Below are 19,886 nucleotides of genomic sequence, written 5' to 3' on the forward strand. Positions count from 1 at the left end.
ATTATTCAAAACTGCTTATCTCCTTATCCATACACTGTGTGAGTAGCACTTCTGTAAAAAGAGAATAATGTGTGAAATTTGGACTGTTCTGTAGACAACAGCCCTAAGACACAATTGGTGCTACGAGCCAGAGAACAAATGTAAGGAAAGGAGAGATTGTGCTAATGGTTTTGGGCTTGTTCCTGCTTTTAACTGATGGCAGTATGGATGAATAAAGTTTTTCTCCAGGGCATATACTAACTGCACGCAACAAATACGCATTGATGTCTACCCCTCATCAGCTAACCAATGTTACCGCCTTGTAAAAACACAACAATTACTAGCTGATTTAGAAATATCCTCATGGTAATTTCATTTCACTTATTATGCTTAATGGATAGCTAGATATTTGCATGAAGTGTGTGTGGCTTTTTGCCTGAATTGTTAATCGAGTGATTAAGTGGTAAGTGAAAGTAGTGCATCCAGATGACATTAATGCTGTTCCAGTCCTGGGTGCCTCCTGAACCAGTCACAGCAAATTATCTGGTTTAAAGATACTTCTCTCTTAAGCTACTCATCTGCAAATCAAAGCAGAGTTGGTATAGACAATCTATCATACCAAGTCACCTTTCTTTCCCACTGGCTTTTATACTGGTCTAACAACAACAGTTGGTTTCTTTTGTGAAGTGGACATGATGATTCGTGCTGCTCTGACCACACACGTAGCCAAAATCCACAGGCAAAAGACACCCTTGCAAAATGTGCTCAAGACTGAAGTGTATCTATTAAGCTTGAACTTTAACTTGCATAAAACTATTTAGTGACACTTTATTACTTCATTAGTTCTTTTCTACTGGTGTTAATCACAGTGTGTAGAAACACCTGCCTTCTGCTGCAACCCCCCACCCTTTCAGAACCTTCACTTATGAGTAGTTATGGATGAATTGAGCTGTCTGATCCCTACTTGCATTCAGTTTTTGGCACCCGTGTTAACTAGCACTTTCACATGTGTGGTCACTTATACTGGTGTGTTTGACCAACCAGCCTGTGTTAATGACTGGCTCCTCTGTGAGGCAGCGCATGGGTGGATGGACCACGGGGCGAGGTGATGTCCTGTGCTTTGGTGTACAGCCAGCCACCCAAAAAGCTGTGGGTCCCCCAGCTGGGAAGGGAGCATGGCCTTCATACCACCCCGGGGCTACAGGCTTCCTGAAGGCCCAGTGTGGTTCCTGCTACCAGGCTTTCTCCTTCTCAGGGCTTTATGAAACACCCTTTTCCTCATCCTGAGGGACCAGACCCTGTGGGCAGGTGAAGCGAGGACCCTTGGCCCATGGCTGAACCCCCTGAGAGGAGCAGGTAAGGGCGGCTGTTGGGCTGAGGAGGGGGAATGTTGGGCGGAAGAGGTGGCCGTCTAGTGGGGTGAATGGGCAGTAGATGGTCATTGGGCTGAGGAGGGAGGCCTCTGGGTGGCTGTTGGGCTGAGGAGGGGGCCTTTGGGTGGCTGAGGAAGAGGCTGTTGGGATGAGAAGTGGTGGCCTTTGGGCTACCATTTGGCTGAGGGGGCCACTGGGCTGGGGGTGGGCGTTAGGCTGCCGTTGGGCTAAGAGGGTGGCCGTTGGGCAACTGCTGGCCCAAGGAAGGGGCCGTTGGGCAGCAGTGGGGGTGGGTGCTGGGCAGCTGTTTGGCTGAGGAGGGGGCCGTTGAGCTGGCAGTAGGCCGTTGGGCTGAGAGGGGGGCCGCTGGGCGACCGTTGTGCTGAGGAGGGGGCCGTTGGGCTGAGGAGGGCGGGGGTAGTTGGGCTGACGAAGAGGCCGGCGGCGGGAGCCGTGCGAGGGGAGCGGGCCCTCCCCGGCGGGTGCTGGGCGGGCGGGAGGGAGGGAAGGAGCGGGAGAGCCGGGAGAGCGGAGCAGGAGCTGCCTCAAATGCTTGAAATAATTCCGCTTCCGTTCAGAGCCGGGAGCAGCCTCCCACGGCATCGGGGCCTCGGACCCGTCTCCTCCATCCCCGAGCGGCAGCTGGGCCATCATGGCAACCTCCCCCCAGAAGTCCCCTTCTTCCCCCAAGTCCCCCACCCCTAAATCCCCCCCATCCAGAAAGAAAGATGACTCCTTCCTGGGCAAGCTCGGCGGCACGCTGGCGAGGAGGAAAAAAGCCAAAGAAGGTAAAAATTACAGGTTTGCACGTTTCCTGGGAGTTACCTTAAAATGGGGGGGGGGGGAGGAGGAGGAGACAGGGGGAGAGGAAAAGGCTCTGGGGAGCGGGAGGAAGGGGCTGACTGGGGAAGGACGTGCGGGGTGGGGTGGGCAGGCGAGCGGCGAGGGAGGAGCGCGCCGCCTCATCCCCGCGGCTTCGGCGGGACCGCGCGGGGGCTGCGGCGCCTCTCCCCGCGGTGCCGCTCCCCGGTCACGGCGGGGAAACGCGGGAGCGCGGGCGAGCGCCGGCCGGGAGACACCCCACGCACCGCCGGTGCCGCGGGGGGCTGTGCGCTGCGGCCGAGGCGGGCCCGCCGCACCGCCGGCCGGGCGGCGGGTGGGGGGGAGGGCAGCGGAGCTCGGGCCGGGTGAGAAGTGCTCCCCACGTGTGGGCGGGGAGCAATGCTGAGCTCGTACCGCGGGACGGGGTCAGAAAGGGACAGGGCAGGACGGACAGGGGTGCCTGGGCTGGGTAAGGGGAGCATTTCCCCTCGGTAGGTGAAGCACTCCGGCGGAGGAGGGCGGCGGCGGCCTGCGGCCTGCGGGCCCGAGCGCCTAGCAGCTCCGCGCAGCTGGGGAGGGCCTGGGGCTTGTCCGTGTTGTGGGCGCTGCACACCTCGGCCGCGCCCCGCAGGCCGTCAGGAGTACTTGTCTTTTAAAGCCGTAATGCAAAAACCCAAAACCTTGATGATCAAATCCTTTGACTCATAACGTGTTGCTTTGTATTGGTGTACAGTATGGTTGATACACATTGCTCTGAGAAACCAGTGTAATGCACACAACTGATACAGTGTAGTAATCATTTTTCAAGGTCTTAAACTGATTATTCCTGTACTAAGCAAAAAAACCTTTGCCTCATGACAGTGGAGCTTGGAAGAACACTGAGCATGTAACAGTCTGGGTTTTGTGCATACATGTGAATAAGTATCTACTCCCTACTGAATAGGCATGTTTAAAATCCCATGAGACAGAGAATTGGAATTTAACCCACTCACCCATCAGTTTCACATCTGATGTTAATTTAAATACGATGCAAATAGAGCCAAAGTAACAGTCACTTTAAAACAGTTTTTCAAGCAATGTTCATTGCTTGCAAGTGTGAAGAAGGGTATTGTGCTCAGCAGACCCTTCCTTCTGAGGTATGCATGGGTAATGAAACCAGGCACAGTATTTCAGAGTAGCACCAGCGCAGCAGACAAGGATGATGTAGCTTTGGTGGGCATAGCCCCTCATTCTGTAACTATCACGTCATCTTTCTGAGATGCAGTCTTGCTTTTCAATTAGAATGCTTTTTGCACAATTGTGCTAACATTATTTGGCTTTTTCTGGTCATTGCAGGTGGCCCATAAGTTGATGAAATAATAAATAATGGCAAACTTTTTAAGTTACTTCTGTTAGGGTATTGATGAATATTAGCAGCATTGAACTAGCAACAGTTTTCTATGATGAGTTGGTATTGTAGGTATGTTTAAAGGTCTTTAATTTAGCCTATTTGTAGTAGATTTAGTATGTCTGGTATTATTATTAAACAATTTTCCTCGGTGACAAACTATTTTCCTCGGTGACAGATGTTAAGTCAGAAATCTCTAATAAACTGTTAGAGGCATCGGTTACTTTGATCCACAAATCTTATAGTCTTACAAAAAGTTATACTCTGTGAAATCATATTTCTTCTCATTACTTGTATGTCTGTATTAAATTTATTGACTAAAACCTGCACCTGCCATTTCGTTACCTCATCATGTTGATACTTACCCTTTTGAAATTTTGGAATAACATTTGTGTTGGTTTGGGGAATTTTTTTTTCACTTTGTGAGGAGCATTATTTGCTGATGGAAGAAAAAGTATTTTATTAAATTCACCGTAACATTCTTTTTACTTCGTGTATTTGTCACATTTCTGTAGTGAAAGAACATATAGTGCTGAGATTGATACTATACTAGCTTCCTTTTTTTGTTTGTTTGTTTATTGAGATGGCTTCAAAGCTGGTAAATCCTTACTTTGAAGCCTGTCCTCTTCATAGAATCGTAGAGTGGTTTGAGTTGGAAGGGATATTTAAAGGTCTTTTATCCCAACCCCCTCTTGTAGTGAGCAGGAACATCTTCAACTAGACTAGACTGCTCAGAACCTAGTCCAAGCTGACCTTGAATATTTCCAGGGATGGGGCATCTACCACCTCTCTGGAAACTTGTTCCAGTGTTTCACCACCCTCATTGTAAAAAATTTCTTCCTTATATCTAGTCTAAATCTATGCCCTTTCAGTTTAAAACTATTACCCCGCATCCTATTGCAACAGGTCCTGCTAAAAATTCTGTCCCCGTCTTTTCTGTAGGCACGCTCTAAGTACTGAAAGGCTGGAGTAAGGCTGAACAACCCCAACTCTTTCAGCCTGTCCTCATAGGAGAGGTGTTCCAGCCCTCCGATCATTTTTGTGGCCTCCTCTGGACCCCCTCCAACAGGACTCTGTTTTTCCTCTGCTGAGGACTCCAGAGCTGGATGCAGTGCTCCAGGTGGGGTCTCATGAGAGTGGAGCAGAGAGGCAGAATCATCTTCCTCGACCTGCTGGCCATGCTTCTTTTGATGTAGCCCAGGATATGGTTGGCTTTCTGGGCTGCAAGTGCACGTTGCTGGCTCACATCTAACTTTTCATTGACCAGTATCCCCAAATCCTTCTTGGCAGGACTGCTCTCAATCCCTTCATCCCCCAGCCTATATTGATACCAGGGGGTGCCCCAAACCAGGTGGAGGACCTTGCTCTTGGTCTTGTTGAACCTTATTAAATTCACATGCATCCACTTCTTGAGCTTCTCCAGGTCTCTCTGGATGGCATCCCATCCCTAAGGCATGTCAGCTGCACCACTCAGCTTGGTGTCGTCCACTCAATCCCACTATGCCATTGATTAAGATATTGAACAGTACTGGTCCCAGTACGGGCCCCTGAGGGACACTGCTTTCCTGGCTGACATAGCTGTAGAAGCCCTTCTTATTGTTACTTTGCATCTCCTGCGAAGTTCAGCTCCAGATGCACCTTGGCCTTCCTAACCCCATCCCTACACAACCGGGCAGTATCCCAATACTCTTCCCAGGATGCCTATCCCTGCTTCCACTGCCTGTGTATCTCTTTCTTGCTTTTTAGTTTGACCAGCAGGTCTTGACTTAGCCGTGCTGATCTCTTGCCTTCCTTTCCTGATTTCTTAACACCTGGGTGTCGTGGTTTCGGCCGAATTTACCAAAACCAGACCGACAGATGGCCCTTCTCCCCCCCCGCCCCCGCCAAAAGAGAGAGAGAGGAGAGAAAGAGATAAGGAGATTCGGAAGTTTAGAATGAGCTAAACTACTTTAATGAAGAATTAATATTAAAATAAAAATAAAGAAGAAAATAATGAAATAGATACAATATATACAAAACTGTATCAAGCTCCCAGGATGACAGTCACATCACCGGCAGGCACTGGGGAAGTCCCAGACTGGACTCAGCGATGAATGGGAACTGGATTCCAGCTCTGGAGTCAGGAACACACGGATCGGGATCAAAGGCAGATGAACAGACAGAGTCCTCCCTGGACGTCGGCCATCGCAGGAAGGGAGCTGACCCTTTGATCCCTCAGCTTTTATACTGAGCGTAGGGCAGATGGGATGGAATACCCCAGTTGGTCAGGTTTGGGTCACCTGTCCTGTCCACTCCTCCCCATTGATGTGACCCCTCTACGTTTTTTCCGTTTCCGACCCTCTAAGGGGGCAAATAACAAAATGGGCTGACTTTGGTTGTTATGGCAATAAGTATAAGCAAGGGCCTCCTTGCATACCATTCCTTGGCATGGGGCACAAACATTGGGCTTATCATTCTGAGAACGAGCAGTTTTCTCCACAATATGCCGTTAATTTCAGACAGTTAGAAGAGGCCTAGCTAAGATGTAAAATTACAGAACAGAAAATTGGTTCGGTTTTACTTCAAACCGGGACACTGGGGGCCAAGAGCTCTTGTGCTCTATGGAAAGCATCCTTAAAGATCTTCCAGCTCTGTTCTGCTCCCTTGTCCCTGAGTGCGGTTTCCCAGGAGGGTCCTATTAATTAACACCTTGAAGAGTTGGAAGTTTGCTTTCCTAAAATTCAGGGTCCTTACTTGACTCTTTGCCTGACCCGTATCCCTCAGGACTGCAATCTCCACCAGTGCATGATCACTGAAGCCCAGGCTGCTTCCAGTCTTGAGGTCACCGATTAGCTCATTTGTGTTGGTGACCATCTATTAGGTCCATTATCACATCCCCTCTGGTAGGGCTGTTTATTAGGGGAGGGCTTAAGAAGTTATCCTCCGTGCACTCCCGGAGTCTCCTGGATTGCCTACAGCTTGCCATGCTACTTTTCCTAGTCTTTCCTCCACTAGAAATATTAATGATTTGCAAACTCTTAATGAGTCACCTTGTTTATTGCAGGCTGTGATACACATGGGTTCCATCTTAAGTTGTGCCGCCACAGTTTGTAGGGCTCTGGGTGTGTTTGAAGTCTAGCTAGGAACTTCATATAGGAAATCAGATTGCTTGTTCATCTAGGCTCTGTTCTTTGATTATTTTTTTTTCCTACTTTAATCGACCTATCTAGTGACAGGTTTCCTATAAAGACAGGTCTTGGTCGTAGGAGTGCACATGGTTAACATACATAATGTATTAGAAAATGTTCAAGTATAAGTCATAGGCATTTGAAAAAAAAATGTTTCTTCTACTGGCCATGTTCAGATCTTCAACTTTTGTAAACTAGAATGAAGTGCTCTTGGTTGGCACCTTTACTCTTCCTATTTTTTTTTTGTAGAACAGCAGGATCTAGTCTCTAATCCAGATTGTTAGTCTGATATAGATATCTACCCCATTTTGTTGTGAATGTTGATCTGTAATCACGTAGGGTCTGTAAATACAATGAACTGTTAGTAACTCTTTAGAAATAATGCTGTGTTTTTTTCTGTGTGGGGTATTCATTTCCCCATTTACCTACTTAGTCTTGTGCTTTGTGATTTTAATACTCCAGTAGAATAAATCCTTATTCTGGGTTTCACCTATATCAGTATTTCTTCATGAGGCAACAATTCTGGTTATTCCAATTTATTGTTGTATTTAATGTATGGGCAGTAGAACAAGTATTTTTCTTTTAGTTGAACGTAGACTCTACAGAAGATGCCAGTCTCCTGATCAACTGGGTTATAGACCTGGCTATAGCTATTATGGCTTTTCTCACGACTTGTGCACCCTCAGGGGCTACCAACGGGCTGCTGCCCACACACGCCTGTTTTGTTCCTTTGCTGCACACCCCTCTCTGTTAAGCCAGACCGTGCTCAGGGCACACACCTGGAATCAAACACTCCGGAGCATACCTGGGTCTTATGGTGCACTTAAAATAAATAAGGGGCAACTGAAAATTTCCCTGTCTGTCAGTTGGTATAAATTCTGCTATTACATAGAGGACAAACTTACTGATTTACTTTGTTACTTTACCACAAGGGCTAAGAATTGGTGTTTTTAAATAATGCATAAGTGTTTTATCTATTGTAGGGTGTATGCTAATTACATTTTAGTACCATCTGTATTATATATGTAGTTAACTGTTGTAGATGATACATGGCTATATGTATATGTTTTTTGTACCATATACATGGTACAAAATGTATACATGTACATTTTGCCATCAACAGGCATTTTGATCATTTTGTCAAATTGATCAATTGCAACAATAGAGCCAGTGTCAAAATGCTCCACCTAGTGAAAATCCATTAGGATCTGAAGTGACATTATGGTGAAGAGTAATGTAGATTATTTATAAAGAGAGTAAAGTCTATCTAGTTTTAGATGTAAAAAAGGTAGATTATAATACAATATAAAATTGACTTTCTATAGTAACATTAATTTATATGTATAAATATTTATAAAAATATATGGCAAGCATTTCCTTAAGAACTTCAAAGTTCTTGGCAATGATAAATATTCCACCCATGTCAGAGATGTGAATGTTCTAGACAAGTGAAATGAATTCTCTAATATCACACTACAAGTTGTTGACCAAAACAGAGAGAGTAACCTGAGATATTGTTACTTGAGATATCCCACATGATGTAAGCAGGGATTTGTCATACCTTAAGACATATTAATCTGGAAAATATATTGTCATTAAATATTAGAGAATATTTCATAAAATCTGAAATTTGGAACTCAAATTTTCTTATGTCAGCATCTGTCTTGTAGGGTCTTATCCTGGTTTTTCTTTACAGTATCTCATTGCCATTGGTGTAATTTGAGGATGAGAACATTGTACTTAGTCTTTCCTGTGAAAGCGTGAGCAGCTGCATCTTTAAATAGTGTATACATTCTGTTAAGGTAATAAAAATTGCAAATGATTAAATATGTTTGGAATTAATTATAATAAACTTTTTATGTAATGAGAAAATTGTGAGAGAATACTAGAATATTTGATGACCTGTTTACAACTGAACTATCATATACCAAAATTATTTGTAGTTTATAGTAAGATTCTGTCCTTTTCATTCCTGACAGGCATTCAAAGACTGAGCCTTCCTATACATGCTACTGGTGGATTCTAGCCCTTATCTAGCAGGAGTTAAGATGCATGGTGGAGCTCATTGTCTTAGCAAAAACCACCCACAAATTAAAATTTATTGTAAGCTCCTTACAGTAGTCTGCAATGTGTACTAAACTAAGTGCAAGGAAAGAACAGAACAACCTCTTTTTTTTAGATGTAGGGTTGTGTGTTGTGCTACCGTATGAATTTTTCATGGTGGATTCAGTAAGGTCATGTGATTGTCTTCCTTGAATTTTCCTGGCCTGGCAATTATAGACACAGAAATTTCATTCCTCCTAGTAGCTTACCTTAGTGGAGAATCTTAAGAATTGGCCCCTGACATGCTAATAAATTTGTGGCACATTTGGGAATGGAGAGGAAAGTTCAGAATTACTTAAATTGCATAGGAGCAGATGGGAAACAGGCAGCTTGGACCCATGAATTTGGTAGAAAGCAATTACTGCTCATTGTATGGGCTCAGTTGGTTTTCCAATTGATATGACATCAATTTCAGTAATTTGACTGCTCTTCTGCCTAGTTTATTTGCCGTTGGTGGGCCGGAGAAGGAATGAATCTTCTTCTAGCTTCCACTTACGATATTTCTTCTTATTCTTTTCTATGGGTTTTGTGTTTTGTTGGGGTTTTTATTTATTTATTTATTTCATTTTGGTATGTGAGGTCACAGTAGGTTGTATTCTCTGTATTCCTAGGGGAAGAGTATGGTAACAGTGTAAGAAAAAAAAAGTGGATTCTGCTGTTTCTTGATCATGACCTTAAATTTCTTAATCTTTGCTTTGTTGCCATCATGCATTTCACAGAATAATATGAATTTAGAACAAATTAAAAATACAGATTAAGAGTAAGTGCAGGGTGACGAGAGCTTTTCAGGTGTTTTAAGTAAAATTTTTGTCTTTCTGGAATCCATGACTAAAATGCCTTGTTGTGTGAGAGATCATGCTTTGGTCTGGCTATGGGCATTTTCCTATGAAATAAATGTATTTCTTAGTATACAAAAAGTGTTCTGCTGAATTTTAATTGGCATATTTGAATTATTTTCTTTGGACCTGTTTCTGCAACTTCTTTTTTGAGTAGAGTAATACACTACTGGTGCAAAGGACTGTTTTTCCTATCAGTAGACTTGTTCATCTCTTTCTTGTGCGAGAGATTCTAGACTAGCTTAAATGATTTGCAGTCTTTTTTTTTTCTACTGCTCTCACTTGATGCTGTATTTAAAATGCAGACAGAGCTGAAAGAAGAACTGATATATGTACTGCCATTGTATTTGCTAATACATAGTGCAAACAGTAAAAATGGGCCACTGAATGCCAGTTTTGTACCGGTGCTCTGAAGACATCATATAGTGTTTTCTATGAAAAGGAAATGGCAAAGGCTTTATCATCAATCTAATATCAGTACTTTTGAATTTCTGTCTTTTACTACAGCATATCAGTACATCAACCCTAGGCCTTCTGTGCCGTCAGAGTAGCTGAACAGCTGTTTTTGATATCTGACACAATGCGCTTTACCTTCAACCTTAGCACGTAGCGACTGAAATGTGTTTATAATCTTTCCCTTATATACTGTGTTACATATTCCGGTGTCCCTGGTCTTCTGACACAGGTGCATTATAGACAGCTGTGTAGCTGATGCTGGACAAAACCTATAGTACCACCATTGAAACAATTATTGCCTTGGAGCAAGTTCTGTTAAGTAGATAAAATACTTCTGTTAAGTGGAAGTAACATGGAAGGTGAAAAGAAAAATAGAGGGAAGATTCACCTGCTCACTTTGTCGTTTCATTGCTACAAGCCTTCTGAGCACGTGTACAGTGTATGAAAGGAAGAGAAACTACTCAAGAGGAGAGTATTGGGGTTTTGTTTCCATCCTTTGAATCCAAATTGTCAGGGGATATCTGGGGAGGCCTCGCTGCTCTGACCATTGAAGGGATTGCTCAATAGAAAGAAAGATAATTGCTTCTGAAATGTTTCTGTCAGTGTAGACGGAACGCCCAACTGTTGCTTATGCTGTGGTGGCAGTAACCGTCCAGATGCAACTCTCTGGCATATATGTAAATGACAGCTCTGGCATGCTTGAAGCTGTTTGTCCAGCTGTGCTGCACTGGATTTGTGCAGATGGAAGAGTAACTGCTATAGCCTTTGATAGCTTTTGGGTCTTTCTCTCTCTTGCCTTCCCGCCTCTGTCTTCTCTTTCCACAAGTGCTGCTCTCTGCAATAAACAGAAACTAATCAGCACTGATAGCTGTTATCTGTAAGACACTGTTGAGCATCTATTATTGTTTATATGTGGTGAAATGGAGGACCAGATCCTATTATGTTAGGCGCTATACTTTCACAAACAGTGTGAAGAGTCCCTTCATGCAATAGTTTGCAACCTAGAGCTCTTTGGGTATCTTGCATATTTTTCCAGCTTTTTTCCTCCTGTAAAATGCATTTTAACATTATTGCTGGCGTTTCATTTTTTTCTAGGACTTGTGATCTTATTGGGAATTTAATCTATTGGTTTTGGTTTCAAGACACTTTTTTTTTCCTTTTTTTTCTTTTTTTTTCTTTTTTCTGTTGTTTTTAGGAGGCTTTGGCTCTGGTTTGTTCAGAAAAAGATATGAAAATATTACACGTGAATGCAGTTCTGAATCTCAGAAGTAACAGATAATCCCAAATTTACTCTAAAAAAGTCATTGTTTTAACCAAATACTCATGTAGGACCCAGTTCAATTACGCTTGGTCCATGCGTTTCATCTACAGCAATCAAATGTGTAGGAATGTGAGTCCCAAAGGCCTGCGGTTATTGAGTTTATATATCCAGAGGTAACCTAGTATCACAGAGCTGATCAGTGCCTCCTTTATGTGAATGTCTCCTAGCGTATGTAAACATCTGTGAAGGTGTTATAACATATAGAATTGTAAAACATAAGATATGTAAAATGTGCTGACAGGGTTGAGAGCACAAAACACAGCACTGCCAGCCTCTTCTCTGCCAAAGAGGAGGCAAAGGAACCTGTGGTGGTGACTCACTGGAGGCAGGAGGACCCATGCGTGCAGTAGGGGATGTCTATGAAGCGGACACAGGGCTGGGCTCTCCTGCCTGTTCCCAGAAGAGTACCCGCAATGGTTGAGTGCATCCAGTTGCTTTTGAACTAACTGAAGTGACACAATATTTTAAATTTTTTTTTTACTGTATGCATGATTAAGTTCTGAAACTTACTGGATAAAAGGGAGAGGGGGCTAAAAATGGGTCTGGGTGGATTCTAGATGAAAATAAAATATGTCTACAGCAGCCCACATGTCAATCATGTAGGCCATCATAGACATTTCAGCTTCAGAAATTATGAAATCCATGGCTATTAGAAAGCTTATACCAAGGGAAAAAATTCTGTTAGTTTGCCTTTCCCTGTTTGTATTGTTAAGAATGCATTTCTGCCAGAAGCCAGGACCATGGACTTTGATCTGCTGTTCTGAGCCAATATGGTCATTAATTCTGTGGTACCTGCATGTGGGCATAGAGCCACTGAACTTTGTCTTTGCATTTGACTTCTGAAAGCAGCCTTAGGTTATGTGGGCAAGTCAGCTGCTACAGAAATATGCCTTTTATTTCCTGTGTTTTTCCCACTTGAGCGGTTTCTTCATTGTATGAAACCTATAAGCTCAGACAGGATAAAACTAAACAGGCATGGAATTGGTTAAAGGAGGGAGGATGGTGAAGAGGAGCAGAGCAAGGGGTCTGGCTGAAGAAAGCAGCTGCTCTCTGAGGTGCTGCTGGGCTGGCAGGAAGGACAGGGCTGGAGGGCAGGGGGAGGGAGGATGTCTTCTGTAAGGCTGTGTCTGTCTCTTCCTCTCTTCTCTCTTCAGCAGTGGCTGCTCCCTCCTCTTCTTGTGCTGTCTGTGTTGAAGTGGTCGCTCCTGAGCTCTTCAGGGTGCTGTGAGCAGACATAGATGAGGGTGCTTGGTGGTTTGGCAGTACTTGTTGCCTTGGCAGCTGTTCCTCATCTGTGGGGAAGGGGTGGTGGTCACAAGCTGCCAGCTGGACTGTGCTGTCACAGAGACTGACAAGCTTGGGTTGCACAATTCTTGAGTAGTTACGATTGGAAGGGACCTGTGGAGATCATCTAAAGATTCAGGTGTCTGATGGTTCAGTATTTCAAATGAGGGAAGGGTGGACTGATCTGGTCCACCAAACTCGTACCTCTGACTGGCCAGTTGTGATGAAGGCATGGTGACAGCATACTCTGTCACTTCTTTTCAGTATCTGCTGTGGTTGGCTAGAAGCATAGCAATTATCTAGATGAAAGGTAAAAAAGATTAAAGCAGTGAAGTAAAATCAGTATTAAACAAGTGGTTGAAGAGCCTCCAGTGCTTCTAAATTACAGGACAGAGCCATGGAAAGAAGAAAAAAAGCAGCTAGAGACCAGCTCAGACTGGTGTACCTTTATTTCAATGTTAATTTTTAATTTACATCTACAGATTTAAAATACGCTATCCTTGATATCAGACTCATAAAAACACACACCCAGTCTTCAACATGAAGGTGCATATAAGCAAGTAAAGCTGTAGAAGAGAGTAAATGTGAAGGTCTCATTTTCATCCTCGGTAAAGTTAGCATTCTGTCAAGAGAATCTGTAATTTTAGAACTTCAACATTTCTCTTAGCATTTAAGGAATCTGCCCTGAAGGGAAGAGAAGACCAAGAGACCAGGACTGACAAAGAGAAAAGTTCTTGCTGAGTTTGATTACTGCTTGTGTGGTTCTACATCTTCTGAAAGCCCTCAGCTTAAAGGCAGCTTCCTGTAAGTGCAGGTCTGTGCTTCTGTGAATCTCCATTGGACAGAATCTCTGGGATATATCCTTTTTTCTCCCTCTCTTTAATGCCTTCCACAACCAGTAGACCATTCCCTCGCTGTAGACCAAGTAGTTTAATTCTGGGCTGTATGCCTTTCTCGCTGGGATTAAGATAAGGACAGTGCAGTTCTTTTGTTACTTCACTGTATATGAGATCAAGTGCTTCCTATTAACTTAATCCACAGAATTCTGCAGTCTTTTTCAGCAAAATGCTGTTGTCGTTGAAGGTGAAATCAGTTGTAGGGGCACAGTTCTTGCCAAGTGAAACTTTAGAAAAGCAGTGGTTGAGGTGTACCTAAAATATTTTTGCTTTCCCGTCTGCTGCTTTGGTCCTCTTCCTTTTCCTCCCCATACCAGTTCCTATTAAAATATATGGTGCTCTTGACCCGTATCCCTAATGATGGGTTATTTTCTTAGCTAAACTACAGCCAAAACCGAAAAGAGATGACCCTTGAAAGTGCAGTTAACACTGCACTAGGTGCAGTCACTGCTGTGCTGGGAGCGGTTTGATGCCACTTCACATGAGAGACAATGAGCTGGAAGGCAGGATATTTTGCAGTGCTTCACATTTTCTATTGCAGCTCTTCCAAATGCAGGGTTGGGGTGGGGCTGAAGGCTTAGCTTGCTCTCTGTGTATTCATAGAATCATAGAATGGTTGGAGTTGGAAGGGACCTTAAAGATCATCGAGTTCCAACCCCCCTGCCATGGGGGGTTGCCTAGTGCCTGCTCACACATTCCTTGTGCCTTCTCCAGCCTGTAGTAGTTCCTGTGCTTCTTTGCGCATGTAGCTGTACTCAGAGCACCTTGCTTTTTGTACATACCGTCATACATTTTCTGTCTGGTGTGCTAATACTTATTAATAGATAATGTAACTTGGTTTTAATACCCTTGTCCCTCTTGTGATTGAGTGTGCCAGTGAGTTAATTCACTTTGGTTGCCAGACTGAAGTACAAACAAAAGATGTCTTGGACCAAAAACAAAATTAGATCAGCAGCCTTATGTGAATAGCCTACCATGCAGCTACCCCTTTGACAACCTGTGCTCAGGCCAGAGAAAACCAAGGGCCAGAAAAAAAAGAGAAACGGGGATGTGGCTGGTCAAGAGTGAGTTGTATTGGCAGAGCTGTATTAGGAAGATTAGTCGCCATCTGTTCACCCTAATCCTGCACCTGGCTCTAGACTGTGCCACTGTTCAACCAAGTGATGATCTTACTCAAAATATTAAAGAATTGCAGGGTTAAGTAACAAGGCTCTGCGGTCTCCCAAATGTTCTGCTTTCCTTTTAGTTTTCTAGTAGTCTCTGTGAAATAATTGTGTAAAAGGTTCTTATCATATATATGGATTTAATACAAAATTAAAGAGGGCGCATTTTGTCATGAACTACTTTTCTTTTAGTCTTTTCATTTCTCTTCATGACTTCTTATTGATGTTTGTGTTAAGCATCACATAGTTGACATGGTTGACACATGGTTGACAATATCTTAGTCATCTTGTTTTTCTTAGATAATTACTTTTGCAAAAGAAAACACCTGGAATATATATTTCTGTGAGTCATTCTTGGTAGCTGTAGTCGTGATTAAGTCCTTTTGGCTTCTCTGATTTCTGCTTAGCATAGGGCTGATTCTGTTCTTTTTCCTCGCTGTGGAGTGATCGAGCAGTCTATGGCACTGACCCAGTGGTGGGTGAGATTAAACTTTATTCATAGTGAAACCTATGAAATTCCACTTGGAAAAAGGGACTTTAGTCAGGGTGGTAGGAAAGGGGGTGCAAGAATTGTCAGTGACCACTGCCCTCTTCAAAAGCTCTGAGCAGAGACTGAAGGGTGTGGTAGAGTGAGGAGCAGCTGTTCTCCAGAATAGTAGAGATGCCCCAGACATGAAAATACGATCTCATACTGCAAAAACATCAAAAATCCTAAATGTAGTCTAAACATTGTAATTTCCTGAATGTTACTTGAGTATAGGGTTCATCATTTTTTTAATTGAATGTGTGTTCACGAGAAAAAAACACCATAACCACATCTTTAGTATTTGTACTGGTCTCATGTACTGCTTGAATCTCTTTTGCCTGCCTTTGCAGGCAGTAAGACAACTTTCAAGGGCTCTAATTAGAGCTGGCCTCTTGGCTTTGGTAGCTGCAGCAGTGCACAAGCAAAAACAATTCAGGTGAAGTGAATTATGCTAGAAACAGGGTGGAGAAAGGGAGTAATGAAATAATTTTTTTCATATGTGTTTTTCTGTCTTACTCTTTGGAGATACCAGCTTTTTCCACTAGCCATGTTTCTTTGGTGATTTTCATATAGTGCTTTCCTGTATTCATGTCTACTAAAAATAGATAAAGCTCCATGTTACCTGTGATGTTCAATAGGTAGACTTCTACATAGCCCTTTTCAGATAGTGTACATGTAAAGACTGCAGATTTCTTTTATGTTAGGACTTAATAGTGCAGCTTCTCATTTACCTCAGAGAAAAAATTGCTTCTCATTGCCTGGCGATGGGTTTTCTGGCCCTGGCTTCGAAGAGCTGCATGTTATTGTGTCAGTGCTGTCCAGCCAGTGGTGTCTGCACTTCTTTAGCTCACGACTGATTGTTTCCCTGGAATTACACAAAGACTTGGGTGTTAAGCAATCATAGGGTTATAGTGGACCGCCTTCCTGGCTCAGCAAACAAGCTGGAGTCATACTTTGCAAACAGATAGACAGGGGTACAGGCAGCCTAGAGAACACGTGTGCAGCAAGGGTGGGTGTTAAGGTCAGAATTTCCCAGACAAGAATGTCTAAATTGCTGTGCCCTACTTATCCAACTGTGAGCTGGATTAATGAAAGGGAGAGTTTAGACAGAGAAGTACTTTGAGTACATTTAGTGGGAGAAGAGAGAGATGTTTTCTTTTGTATCTGTACAGGTGGTCCTTTTGAAGCAGGCCAAAATAAGCTTCCTCACCTGGGTAACGGTCTGAATAGGTTGGCAGGGTGTGAATCCCTTTTCAATGTGTGTAAAGAAAAGCGTAACAGTTTGCCAGTGTACAGCCTTTCATTTATTTTTTCTTAACAAGTTTCTTCTTCAACCATCGAGTTAGGCTGCGGCCTAATAATTTCTTTTCTTTTAACCGTAGGCGGTTCTAAAGCAGCAAACTATTAATAGTGAAATATTAGTTTAGAAGAACACTAATGCACAGGGGATTCTAGAGCAAACGAGGCAATGCTGTCAATGGTTCAGATTGTTCTTAATTACAATAATGGCATTATAGGAGCTGCAGTTGCTGTCGGGCACAAAAGAAGATAATGATAATGTCAGAGTGCTCAGAGTAAATGCAGTATAATGTATTGCAGTACTGGATTCAAAAGATGATACGTCTAACTTGTCGTCAGAGTGCATGAAGAAGAAGAATGGTAAAAGGCCAGAATAGTAGTGTTGTAACTATGTAGTTCAGGGGTTTTGGTTGGGTTTTTTGGTGGTGGTTTTTTTTTTTCTTTTGGTGGCCTATGCTTCTAGGCTTAAGAAGAAATGTCTTGTGTGTAAATGATGTGTATTAATTTTAGTAGAAGGTGTGATCACATCTGTCCTCCTCCCTTGGAGTAAAGAAAATCACCATTGCTTTGAGAAGGAAAGGAAATACGTATTGGCTCAGTACTCTCATACCCTCAACACATTTGATATTGATCCTGTTAGAATATGATAGATTTGGCCCTGAATCAAAATTTGCCTCAGTAGCCTCTTGAAATATCTACAGATCTATTTGATGCACGTGATCCCTATTTTATAACAAGATGAAAAATATTCAACTCTGAGTTTTGGGGATGTTTCAAAGCTGGATTTGAATTTTATGGCTAGAGGCCAAATCTGAACTGTAGCACTTGTAAATATTTTAAGGCTGTATGCTGTGCACTCTTAATTCACTACTGTAGAGGAAGAGACTACTGTTTTACTGCAGAATAAAACATGCAGCAAAGTAGCTCATGGCCTTGGATTCTTGTCACTGCTTTGTTATAATTCTCAATTATAGGTAAGAACAGATAATAAACTGGAAAATAGTGGTGGTGTTCCTCATTATACCACGAGTGTTCAAAGTGATTTACTGTTTCGTGTACTTCCTAAAAAGTCATTGCAGTGGTGGGTTGGATTGCAAAAAAATAATCAGCATCCAGTTGATTTGCATCTTTATTATTTTATTCATGTTTAACTGACTTGAAACAGTTACAAATAATTGATATAGAATCCGAATAAATATTTTTTAGGAGTTGTTGTCTCATGCCCAGAATGCCAGTAGTTGTAAAAGTTTTCCTTAGCGGACAGGAGGGTGCAGGTGCTGTGTAGGGCACAAGGTGGCTCCAGTTCACGAGGAAAGCTGGCGTGAGCGGAGTAAGTGCCAGGAATTAGTTCACAGGAATCAGCTAGAAGTGTGTCAGAATGGACCTCAGCATTTCGCTGTACTGTGGTTCTGGTATTTTGAGTATGAACTGAATCTTAATGGGTATTTGGAAGACTTTTTCTAGTCTTAAGAGTAGGTCTAGTAAAGTTAGATTGCATTTTCCTTCTCGTATTTTCATTTTTGAAGGAGTTAGCCCAGTGGATTTTATCAGATGTTCTGAGCTAAGTTGCTTTTGTCTGAGTAAAAGGTAACAACTCTATGTGCAGTACAGTATTCCCAGGGTAAGCTACAGAGAAAACAGAGCTGGTGTGTACAGTAAGAGCAGAAATATAAAGTAAGCTAGGCAGAAGATAAAACAGAGATTCAGAGGTTCATGAGAAAGGTTTTCATGAAGCAGGTAATTAAAATTTAATGGGTAGGGAAGAGAACAGAATAAGTTGATAAGAAAATCTCATAACCAAACTTAATAAAAAATGCTTTGTGTCTGTTGTTGGTCTTGCACTCTTTAACAACAGAGTTTTTGTTTTCAGAGATTCTTACAAGTGAATTACTTGTCCATTTCTATTTCCAACATAATAATAGCTGCTACTAGTCTGCCCTAACACAGAGCATTTCTAAACACCTGAGAAACGCTGAGTGCGAACAGAAAGGGAGAAATGTTGTTTTGTCCATACCAGCTGCTTGGGGCAACTGAGGCAGAAAAAGGTGTGTTGAGATCATTTACTCACATCATCTTTTGCAGGGTAAGACGTGGAATCAAGCAGTGGTCTCCTCATTTCAGTGTTTAGTCTTGCTCTATCATATAGTGCTTTGTGCAATTCAGAGTTTTTGTTTTTTTAACTGTCTGTTGCATGTCTTGATACAGTTTAGGTGATTCTGTGAACTTTTAACTGGGTTTTTTGGTAGTGTGTTTTTGTTTTTTTTATCAAGAGTTCATTTGGTGTTTAGTTTTTGGTTTGTGTGAACAATTTCTTGGGTTTTGCATTTTTTGATTTGCTTTACATACTGTTGCAGCAGGCATTATATTAGAAAAATATATGAAGAAATAGAATTTCTTAATGTGATCTTTGCCTCTATCCCAAAGGAGGATTTGGTTAAGAGGTTTAAGCTGTTTTACTTAGTATTTCTCAAAGTAGTATCAGGTGTTAAACAAATTCATAAATCTAACTTTGCCGCATTGTTTGTTTTAGAAGTCTTAAAGCTTATCGTTTTCCTCTCAACATATAATGTTAAATACAGCAAAACGGATTAGGCACAAGACCTACATAGAGTTAATATTAAAAGTAAAATGGTGCAAGGCACCATTTTGACTTAGTAGATTCTCTGTAATTTTCAGTTTTCCAAACGAATTTTATCAAAAGTTAACTGTGGGTATGATTACAATTAGTTACTCCCCATATTAGATCTGATTTCTTTGTTCTTCATTCAGATACAATGCCCGTTAAGGTCAAAGAAAGTTTTGACTGAATAAGGAATACAACAACTGGCTCTAGTTTTAGTACATATAGGGCCAGATTGTGGGTCACAGCCAGCTTAAAAGTGTACAGCTCCAGTGATTCCAGATCTTGTGCATAATAGGCAGATCCTTCTCACTGTTATGATGGTACTTTATTAACATGTCAAATACAGTAGAAAAAAACCTGACAATTTTATGGCTGCTCAGAATCTTGTTAGCCTGTCTTAATGTTTTGTGTTTCTGAGCTGAAATTATGCAAATATGTCTTCAAAAACATTTCCCTGTTTTCATGAGAGAGTGAAGAAAATAGAAGTAATCAAAAATTGGAATTAAATACTCAAATAGTTTGGCCAATTAATAAATTTGCAGTTGCAGAATAGAAGGTCTGTGGGCTGGAGCTGGCTCTTAACTTAATGTTAACTTGCATTTAATTAGCCAGACCAGATGGAAGCTGGCTAAGCTTTGCATGAAGGCTTGT

At 42.3% G+C, this 19,886-nt stretch overlaps 1 protein-coding gene across 1 annotated transcript in view; it reads left to right on the forward strand.

Moving 5' to 3' along the window:
• The first annotated feature begins 1,786 nt into the window (after window positions 1-1,786).
• Window positions 1,787-19,886, forward strand: part of PARVA (parvin alpha) — a 68,088-nt gene continuing 49,988 nt past the window's right edge. Inside the window, exon 1 of the mRNA XM_074148763.1 lies at window positions 1,787-2,140. Coding sequence (XP_074004864.1) covers window positions 2,005-2,140 — 136 coding nt within the window. The 5' untranslated portion in view covers window positions 1,787-2,004. The remainder of the gene's footprint in view (window positions 2,141-19,886) is intronic.

Source organism: Numenius arquata, chromosome 6 (genome assembly GCF_964106895.1).
Source record: "Numenius arquata chromosome 6, bNumArq3.hap1.1, whole genome shotgun sequence".
Taxonomy (NCBI): domain Eukaryota; kingdom Metazoa; phylum Chordata; class Aves; order Charadriiformes; family Scolopacidae; genus Numenius; species Numenius arquata.